This window comes from Akebia trifoliata, chromosome 14 (genome assembly GCF_017979445.1).
Source record: "Akebia trifoliata isolate Shusen 1 chromosome 14, ASM1797944v1, whole genome shotgun sequence".
Taxonomy (NCBI): Eukaryota; Viridiplantae; Streptophyta; class Magnoliopsida; order Ranunculales; family Lardizabalaceae; genus Akebia; species Akebia trifoliata.
In genome coordinates, this window is record NC_141388.1 from 7,251,868 (window position 1) to 7,262,499 (window position 10,632).

Below are 10,632 nucleotides of genomic sequence, written 5' to 3' on the forward strand. Positions count from 1 at the left end.
GCTGTAGCATTGGATCATGTTTTAGGATGCCACAATGTGAGCTCTAGACTCTTAATAAGATTTGAAATTTTACTAAATTAGTAATGCTAGCCTGATGTTTTAATTTTCCACCGTAGAGCTTAGCCAAGCTCAAGACTCTTAATAAGATTTGAAATTTTACTAAATTAGTAATGCTAGCCTGATGGTCTAATTTTCCACCGTAGAGCTTAGCCAATGAAGTTTTTAGTCAAACTTTTACTTAAATCTGAGTAAAAATTTGTGTCGGCTGGAGATGGCTCTAATAATGTAAGTAACCAAAAAAAGAAAAACAAAAAAATTAGTACACATCGGTGGCGTTAGTAAAATTTGGTGTGGCAATAGAAGCTCTTTTATCTCATGGATGATGGACATGAACCAAAGAAACCCGAAACCCTGTTCGTTGTGAAACCAGTAACAAAATTAGGGTTTTTCTCTCTGTCATCATTGCGACGAAGAAACCCTGTGTGTTGTAAAACCATTTTTTTATAAGATAAACCTGGAATCGATTTACCTTTGTTAGGTCAGAGAAATCGCTTTTCATATTTGTGGAATCCACTTTTGTTGTGGCCAAACAGACTCAGAATACGAGAGATGGGGAAACACAGTAGCAGAGGAAGAAGGGAAAGGTCTGAAGAAGAAGAATCAGAGGACGAGAGATCAACCAAGAGGAGGAGAGAGAGAAGTCACAGCAGAAGTAGTAGGAGGAAGAGTAGAAGGAGCTCAGATGATTCCGATTCTGAAAGAAGCAGTGATGGAGGTGGTGGGAGTCGTAAGAAGCGATCTTCAAGGAAGATTTCTGAGGGAGAAATTGCCGAGTACTTGGCCAAGAAAGCTCAGAAGAAGGTTTTTGGTTAATTTTGTTTCTTTGTTCTAGGGTTCTTTTTTTGTTGTTGTTGTTGTTGCTTAATTTGTTATTTTTCATTGAATTTCAGGCAATGAGTGTTGCGAAGAAGTTAAAGTCCCAAACAGTTTCTGGCTATTCGAATGATTCGAATCCGTTTGGCGATTCGAATCTCAATGAAAAGTAAGTGATTTATTGCTTTTTTGTTACTGTAATTTGAAAAACAATGCTTCTTATCTGTAATTCAAGTTTTATTTGAGAATTTCAAGTATTAATGTAGGAATTAGGATGTTTAAATTGGATCCTTTATATTAAATATTCATTTGGTGGCAGGTTTGTGTGGAGAAAGAAGATAGAGAAGGATGTTTCTCAAGGTTTATCGTTGGACATGCTCTCGGTCAAATCCGAGAAAAAGAGACAAAAAGAAAGAATGGTATGTAATTTGCCCATGATTACTGGTCTACTCGTTATTTCCTAGCTTAGTGTGGCGTATTCTTTTTAAATTTTCTTACAAGTTTTCTATAGTCTCGGTAAACCAGTTTTTTTTTTTTGAAAAGTGTAATATATTGATAAAGGGAAACAAGTACATGAGAACACAAATACAAGGAGGCCGAGGACGCCTCACAAACATCAAGAAAGAAAATAAAACAACACTAATTACAGAGGTCGTTCCATCTAAAGACAAAATCATCGAAAGAGAATCCTGCAAACTCTTTAAACTGTTTAGACCAAAGGTACAAATAGCCCAAAATCTCCAAAAAGCTTGCATGCGAGCTTCTAGTCTTACTATTGAACACCCTATTGTTTCTCTCGTTCCAAACCCCCCAAGCAATAGCCGAGGGAAGCATAGCCCACAGAAGTCTTTTTCTGGAATTAAAGTCATTACTAGCCCATTCAACTAACAGGGAGGAAAACTTACAAGGAAGGACCCAATAAATGCGAAACCGACCAAGAAAATAAGACCAAATAATAGAAGAGAAAGAGCAGTGAATAAGAATATGATCCACAGACTCCTCATCCCTCAAACAAAGTGGACAGCAATTAGGGGTGATCCAACCTCGAACAATCAGATTATCCAACGTGAGTATCCTACCAAGGGAAGCCAACCAAACAAAGAAAAAGACTTTAGATGGGATAGACTTACACCAAACGATGGACCCCAAAAGGGATCGCTCTGCACGAGGGTTAAGACTCTCATAGAAGGATCTGACGGAAATCAGTTTTTAACACGTGATAGCATAATTATATCCATGATATTTATGGATTGAAGAACCATGTAGGGATCCTGCATTGGTGTTCTATGTGAAACTTGACTAGACAGGATTATCATTTCCATCCAACTGGTCATTTCTTTTGGATATTGAAAAAAGAATTTATGTAGGGAATGGCGATAACCTTCAAATTGATGGATGTGCTTACAAGATAATGCATGTATTTGGCATTTGATATCCCTTAAGTGGAGCCTGTTGCATAGTGACTGCTTAGTCAGCCATGTTCCATGTGTACGTAATACTACTAGGATTCTAGGACTATTACTCTCCCACACCTCACACCACCCACCTACTGACCCACCTTGAACAAAAAAGACGAAGCTATTTTTGTAATAAAAAAAGAAGGAAAACTTTTTTTTTTTGGTGGGAGGGTGGGAAGAGGAAGCCTTAAGAAAGTAGGGATTAGGTTTTGCCTCATTTTCTTAGGTACTAGAGTACCCTCTTTGGTGTTAAAGGGGTAAAAGAGGAAAGATAATAAAGTTAAGAGGGTTATTATTGAAAAAGGGGGAAAAAGAGGAAATATAGTAAAATTGGAGGGATATTTTTTTAAAAAAATCGTGCGGGGGGGGGGGTAACAATAACGTTGAAGGGTGGTGAAGAGGAAAGGAAATAAAGTTGGGGTAGTGTGGACCCCACTCCACTGTAGTTGGAGTGGGACCTCTATTGTCAAAAGCCTCACATTGGTCCCATTTTGGTTGCCTAGACCATCCAAGCGCCTGGGCTTTATACGCTTTAAACGGTGTTTCAAAAAGTAGGGTTTAAATAATACTTTTATGCAATATTTTTGTATAAATTGTGTTCTAAAGATTATTTAATCAATTTTAGAAAATAAGGGGTGTTTCAAATATTTAGCTAAATTTGTGAGGTTTGTTTAAGATTAAGAAAACTAGTGGGTGACGTGCATTCACACATGTATTGCAAAAGTTAGGATTTATGCATGATAAAATTTACTAATTTTAAATAAATAATCTTATGCTTTTATATTTTATCATTTAATGTATATAAGGGTCTTTTTTATTTAAAATATTAATATGGCTATTTTGAAAATAACATAATAAAAGGACTATAATTTTAGAAAATTAAAAACTAACTAACATGGTTATAGCCTTATGGGTCATGGGATTATAATTTTATTCATTTTGATGAAGATGACCTTTATAATATAATAATAAGGTTAAATGTATATGTGGGGCATTTTTGCTTTTTCAAATTTCTGTGTCAACAAACATCTATCAACTTCTCTTGTTATAATAGTATAGATTTGAGAGGGGTATCAAATTACTTCTTTATTTGTCGTTACATTGTTTTAATTTTTCTTACATGTTAGTTGTGTTGAATAAGCTTGCTCAGAAGTTGGTAACTTGGTATTATTATTGGTAATGATATATTAGGAGGTCAAGAAGACCCACCAAATACAACTAATAGGACCTAATAAGGATAAGGAGAAAAGATAAAGAGAAATGAGGGGAAACTTCATAAACCCCGATGCAAAGAACCAGTGCCATTTATCCCTGTTGTGGCAAACCAACCCCATCTAATTCGCGAGTTTGTTTCCTTCCACACTACCTAACACAAGACAAATAGGGTAAGACTCCACACGATCCTTTCTCTATGTCCCAATGCCATTGATTACCAACCTTTGAAGAGAGTTGAAAAATAATTTGGAAAGTACTAGTAAATATCATTTTACTCATTTGAGAGATCAAAGAGTTTATTTTTTATTTTTTGACACATTATAGTGTCCAACTTATTGACAAATTATCCACGAAACTTCCATTCAATGCTCTTAGCCTTGGCATTAATTCCATGTTTGGTGCTATTACTTTTGGCACATGATCTTTTATGTAAATATATGGTACTACTTAATTTCCCTCGGTCTGCTGCAAAGCTCACCCGAGTCATGTTCATTGTCTTTTGTTTTATCTATGAGTGTCCTAGTTTGTAATACTTGTTCCATCGCAGGCAGAGATTGAGAAAGTGAAGAAGAGGAGGGAGGAAAGGGCTATTGAGAAGGCACAGCATGAAGAGGAAATGGTTAGTTTAAATACAATATATATAATGCTTCTTGTTTATCTAAAGCTAGGTAACAAGTATTCGGAATGCTTAGTTCTTTTGTATGATTAGTATGTGGCTTGATTGGTCATCTTGTATTACGTTGCCTTCTCTTAATAATTACATTTTTATTTATAAAAAGGCTGCAGCTAGGTAACAATGTCATGCATGATCATCTGACCCATACCAAGTGTCAGACATGCATTTGATAAGCTTGAAATGCAGACATGTCCTTACATATATTTTAATTTGACACTTTAGTCATATAGATCTTTTTCAAATAGAAGCAAGTAAAAAAAAAAAATGAAAACTAAAGGAAAACATTTCCTTGTTGCAGGCAATGTTAGCTAGGGAACGTGCTAAAGCTGAATTCCAAGATTGGGAGAAGAAAGAAGAAGAGGTATGAATTATAACTGTCATGTCAACGACCTACTTGATTGTGCACTTAATCTCGTTATAACACATCACATTTTCTCAAATTGCTATAACAAGTCTTCACAGATTCTTGTGCTTGTGTTTGTATTTTATAACGCTTTAAATATAAATAGAGTTCCCCAATTTTTCAATCCAGAGAAACCCAAATTCAAAATTGTTGGCCACCTTTCTGGTTTCTCAACAAGCCCACCTCCTAAATCCTGAAATAGGGATCTAAGTCCAAAGTTTCGGTGATGTCATTAGAGTCCCAATTGAATTTTTCTTCAGAAACCAAATCCCAAATCTTCAAAGTAGCTTCTGAAGCACCCCTATAAACTCACTCAGACAGCAGGGATATTCATAGTTGTGTCCATGTCAATGTGCATGCGACATTATCTATGTTATAACATGTTCTATCACATAACTAATAAGCTATTGTAACATATTATGTATAATGTGTTATCGAAGAATGTCAACCAAGCAGGTAATTAATTAATTTTCTCATGCCAAATTTCCAATGTCACTTACTCATGTTTTTATTCTACAGTTTCATTTTGAACAAAGCAAAACCAGATCAGAGATTAGATTGCGTGAAGGGCGTACAAAGCCAATTGATGTTCTCTCCAAGCACCTTAATGGTTCAGACGACTTTGACATTGAAATCAATGAACCCTACATGGTCTTCAAGGTAAAGATTCCTCATGTTTTTCAATGTATTTGTTAAATGCTAGATATGCATGCTTCCCTGGAATTTATAATTTTTTATTTCATGCTGAGCATTGTTATTGTCTAAGCTTTCCCATTATGAGGATACTGGAGAGTAATGGGGAAGGCAATGTCTTTTGACAGATTGAAATTTATCGTATAGAGATATTTTGGAAGTCAAAATATCATGAACGTTCTTGACCAAATGAGGGAGTATGTGGAGTTGGCCTGTAGATTTGATGTGTGCTTTCACACGCACACACACATCGCTTGGGGACCCATGTGGATATCATGGCAATCCAGATCTATAGTCAATTGCCCATACCTTGGAGACCATCATCACAAAAATGGAATCCATTTTGACATTCCTAGCCTCATGAAAAGCCGACTTGAAGTTGAATAGTCCAGACTGTTCATTTAAATCATTATTTTAAGTAGCTTTTTGTATAATTAGTACCTTAGAATGTATTGAGTTATTGCCTATCAAAAAAGAAAAAGAAAAAAAAAGGAAAAAAAGAAAAAGAATGTATTGAGTTCTTGTGATGACAATCATCATGCTTAGCATGATACAATGTGTGGTTGGATTGTCCAACATGATATCCATATGGGGCTGCAAGTAGGAGTACAAATAGGGGGCAAGAAAAGATCCCCCAACCCCAACCCCTCCTCACTTTTCTAATTTAAGTCTATTAACACTTTGTCCATTTAACTTACCATTGATGTGTTTTTAATTGAATAATTCATCACCTTAAATGGCTTCGTTCTTCTGTTTACACAAACTATTTTGTTATTAGTATGCCCTCATAAGACAAGTATATCTGAAATTTGTTGTCATTGTTTAATTCATTTTTTTTTTTTTTTCTGGATAAACAAGGTCTTTAGTGGGAAGTTTTACTTTGTATGTTTTAACATTTATGCTGACTATTTTAACATCAACATCTGGGATGTCTGTAACAGGGTTTGACAGTAAAAGAAATGGAAGAGCTTCGAGATGACATAAAAATGCATCTGGATTTGGACAGAGCAACACCAACACATGTAGAGTTCTGGGAGGTGATCTCTCTTTTCCGTTTCCATTTAATATGGAATGGCCTTACTTGCTTCCTTGATAAATTATTTGTGTGATCTTGGATCCACACTTTTTCTTTATCTGCGAAGATAAGAAAATGGCAAAAAAAAAACCCAATACAAAGTTATCCCAACCACCCCACTGTTTCCTAAACCCTAAAACCTCAACACAAGTGAAGTCCTATCATACTTACATTTTACCTCTGAATCTTGTGCATATGGATGAGACAAGTTATGTTTTTCAACAGGCATTAATGGTGGTTTGTGACTGGGAGTTAGCTGAATCTCGGAAGAAGGATGCCCTAGATCGAGCTAGGGTACGTGGGGAGCAACCACCTGCGGAGTTGCTAGCCGAAGAAAGGGGCTTGCATTCAAGTGTTGAAGCAAATGTGAAGAACCTCTTGCATGGGAAAACTTACAATGAGTTAGAAGTATTACAATCCCAAATCGAATCACAGATGCGTTCTGGCACTGCCAAGGTTGTAGAGTACTGGGAGGCTGTCTTGAAACGCCTTCATATATACAAGGCAAAGGTACATGATATTCCATGTTAATGTTCTGATAGTTAACTAAGTTTCTGGTTGGAAACTTATCTGTTAATTGCTGCAATCATAGGCTTGTCTGAAGGAAATTCACACCAAGCTTCTGCGTAAGCATCTGCAACGTCTGGAACAACCCATGGAGAGTGAAGACAACTTGGAATCAGATCATGAGTTAAAGGATAAAGAGGAGATTACTTTGCATGGTGTCGAAGGTATGGAGTTTCATTTTCCTTATTGTTCTCTGCTGCTTTGTTTTCAAGATATATTGCTTGGTGTAGCTGATGTGCCTTTTGTGCATAGATGCTCAACCTTATTCTCCTGAACCCGTAACATACGAGGAGACACAGCATGAGGTGGAAGAAGAGCCTGGTTCATTTTCACCAGAGTTGCATGATGATGATGAAAATGAAGAAGCAATCGACCCAGAAGAGGACAGGGTTGAGCTGGTAATTTTATTTACTTTTTTTATCTTGGTTGGCTTTGTTTCCAACTATTGATTTGATTGCGTTACTACATATTCAATCAACTTGAAAAACTCATCGAGTCGGGTACTGGGAGGAGGAAATCTGAGCCCCTCCAAATCAACATAAAAAAAAAATAGTATTGTTGTTAAAAGGTTTCTTAATTTTCAAATAATTTAGTTGAACTTTCCCAGGAAGCTCTAAATAATGAAAGCTGGAGAATCGAACCCATAGCCTATAATTTTATGCAACATGGATCTATGTTACCAGTCCATCATTTAATCCATGTTGGCTTTCTAACACCTTGAAATACAGGAGCGGAAACGTGTTGCTGTAATAGAAGAGCAGCAAAGGCGTCTTCAAGAAGCAATGACATCAAAGCCAACTCCTCCAGAAGATAACTTGGAGTTGAAGGCCATGAAAGCCATGGGGGCAATGGAGGAAGGGGACGCCATTTTCGGCTCTGGAGCTGAAGTAAACCTGGATTCACAGGTGTGTCTCAATTATTTTCATATTTCTTCTACTGCTTCATTAGATTGTGCTCTCATAACTGACTTGTCTCAACTTTATGGATTCAGGTGTACTGGTGGCATGACAAATACCGCCCAAGAAAGCCCAAGTATTTCAATCGTGTTCACACTGGATATGAATGGAACAAATACAACCAAACTCACTACGACCATGACAACCCTCCCCCAAAGATCGTGCAAGGCTACAAATTCAACATCTTCTATCCAGATCTTGTGGATAAATCCAAAGCTCCCGAGTACAAAATAGAGAAAGATGGGAGCAACGGCGAGACATGCTTTATAAGATTTCATGCCGGCCCCCCATATGAAGATATTGTAAGTCTTGCCTGTTCGTTCTGCTGGAGAATTCTTTTGTTCCTTCGTGTTAAAAGTATTAAGTTGTTTTCATATTTGTAATACAGGCATTTCGTATCGTTAACAAAGAATGGGAGTATTCACACAAGAAGGGATTCAAATGCACATTTGAACGTGGAATTTTGCATGTCTACTTCAACTTTAAACGCTATCGGTACCGCAGATGAGTTACCACCGGCTTTATTTTGCTCGTCAGCATTATGCCGTCAATGGAATCCAAGCCCAATGGTGTATGGTACTTCCAACCCCTGATATTTGACATTTATTGATGTCCTGAACTCCTCAGCATTATTTACTGAATGTTTTGAATGCTTCCATGAATGTATAGTTTCTATGTTTTTGCGAAGGAAAGTCAATCCAGAACAATTAATTTCTCTAAATTTTGTGTTTTTTTAATTCTTTGAATCAGATCCTCCACGAGTGAGACATGTATACTTCCGGTCAGTTAAAGCTCTGAAGGCCTTTGATGTCTAATTGATGGTCATAGCTATAATAGATGCATCATGCCTTGTATGTTTGCAACTTGGTACCAGCATTGTACCCATAGGTCCTGTATTACTTTTACTGCAGGTTGCATGTTATGAAAACGGTTTACAGTCTTAGATTACTGCTTAGGTCCAAGGACTCACACCTTTGGGTCCAACAGAAACAATAGCAGTAATAAACCATAAAAATGTTATAAGCATGTTTTAGAAAAATATATAAATACTTTTTTAATTTTGACTTGATTCAACCACATTTTTGATAAAAATTATGTACTTTTGAATGATTTAAATAAGAGTGTGGATCATATGCACCCAGGGTGGAGGATTAAATGTTAGCAATTTCCCGTTTAATTCTTGGAAAATTCACAAATTTTTTGTTTTTGAAAGTATTATTCTCCGATTTATTGAATAATTCATGGATTTTAAGTTTGAAAAGAATAAAAGCACATTTTCTTTTTTATGACTTACACGAATTTTTATAAAACTCTGGAAAAAAAAAATATATATGCTACTTTAACTTGTTGTATGTTGCAAAGTGTAAACTTGTAAGTTGTGACGTGTAACACAAGTCAATTTTGAAACGGTCATATTTCAAAAATTTTGAGGAATTCACCTTTTTACATGAAGAATGTCCCTTTTTTATCTTTAAAAGAATGACATGGTTCTCTACATTTATTTGAGATTACACCTTCATTTATCAAATTGACGATTTATCGCTTGACTTTCTTTTAAAAATCAATGGACTAATAACCTCAATGTTGTCATTATAACTACCATCATTATTATCATCACCATCACTATTAACATCATTATCATATGGTTGAATTTTTGGTTTTCGAATTTTTGAAATAAAATGGATATTACGCCTATGAAGCACATGCCGCATATTTTTCATTTATCGAATTTTTGGTCAAATTTTAGATCAGATTTTTACAATCCAGAATCGAATAGAACTCGAACTTTTCACTAATCAAATTTTTGTTGTATTCCGAATTGCTAACAAGGGTTATAATCCATCGACTCAAGAAGTCTTAACTATGTAACCATAAAATCCAATGATTTGAGATTTATCCTCAAAATAAGTATCATTGAGATTCGTGTTATCTGAATACATACAAATCTCTACCATTGGATTTCTATTTACACGGTTGGGATAATGTTTTTTTTTTCTCAAGAGTCATTCTTCATGAGTCATTGAGCCTGACCCATGGTATTAATGTATCGATCCAAGATACTTTATATAATTTAAAATTTGCTATCAACAATAGTTACCCTTCACTCATTTTATTATAGTAAAAGATAGAAAATGTGAAGTTTTGTCTACCATACCCTCTTGTAAGGTATCTTTGTAAATTTAAAAATTAATTGATGAGATTTATACCATCAACTCAGTTACTCACCCTTCCCATGATAATAGTAAAGCTACAGGTGTGTAGCAAAAGGCCTGTCCATGAATCTGTCTTAAGAAAGTGTTCAAATCAAGCAGCTACAAACCACCACCTAACTTCCTCAAAACACACAAAATATCAAATTACATAACCCTCTCTATAAGATGAAAAATTGGTGCTCTTCTAATCGCCAATCCACCACACTAGATCTCAATTAAATCAAGAACAATGATTTTCTAACTAGAAAGTCTTCACTCTGTCAATACTCGGCTGACATGGAACGGACACGGAACCATAGATCTTTTTCCTCAGGTTACACAACTGCACATTCCCATAAAAGATTGCAGATGTGTATCCCGAGGAAAAAGATCTATGGTTCGTGTCCATGCCATGTCAGCCAAGTATTGACAGAGTGAAGACTTTCTACTTAGAAAATCAGCACTCTTAAATCAAATAAGATGAGTAATTAGGACATACCTCTAGCCAAAGAGGAAGAGATAGAA

The 10,632-nt window shown here is 35.8% G+C and overlaps 1 protein-coding gene across 3 annotated transcripts; it reads left to right on the plus strand.

Annotated features, from left to right (window-relative positions):
* Positions 1-394: 394 nt before the first annotated feature.
* On the plus strand, positions 395-9,058 carry LOC147385923 (cactus-binding carboxy-terminal, cactin). 3 transcript variants are annotated; one of them, XR_015171972.1, is made up of 14 exons: positions 395-861; positions 951-1,042; positions 1,193-1,292; positions 4,093-4,164; positions 4,520-4,582; positions 5,144-5,284; positions 6,259-6,354; positions 6,618-6,902; positions 6,985-7,123; positions 7,212-7,357; positions 7,688-7,864; positions 7,951-8,217; positions 8,304-8,491; positions 8,666-9,058. XR_015171972.1 is itself a non-coding variant. In XM_086423386.1 (13 exons), the coding sequence occupies exons 1-13, from the start codon at positions 610-612 to the stop codon at positions 8,421-8,423; spliced, it is 1,950 nt and encodes a 649-aa protein (XP_086279512.1). In that variant the 5' UTR covers positions 395-609; the 3' UTR covers positions 8,424-8,636. The 3 variants fall into 3 exon arrangements, 1 of the variants encoding a protein (XP_086279512.1); XR_015171973.1 differs by having other exon boundaries at positions 8,304-8,486; positions 8,666-9,057; XM_086423386.1 differs by lacking the exon at positions 8,666-9,058 and having other exon boundaries at positions 8,304-8,636.
* Positions 9,059-10,632: the final 1,574 nt, after the last annotated feature.

Coding starts and splice junctions, on each gene's coding strand:
- LOC147385923 (XM_086423386.1), top strand. CDS start 610: ATGGGGAAACACAGTAGCAGAGGAAGAAGGGAAAGGTCTGAAGAAGAA. Junction 862..950: donor CCAAGAAAGCTCAGAAGAAG/GTTTTTGGTTAA, acceptor ATTGAATTTCAG/GCAATGAGTGTTGCGAAGAA. Junction 7,124..7,211: donor TACTTTGCATGGTGTCGAAG/GTATGGAGTTTC, acceptor TTTTGTGCATAG/ATGCTCAACCTTATTCTCCT.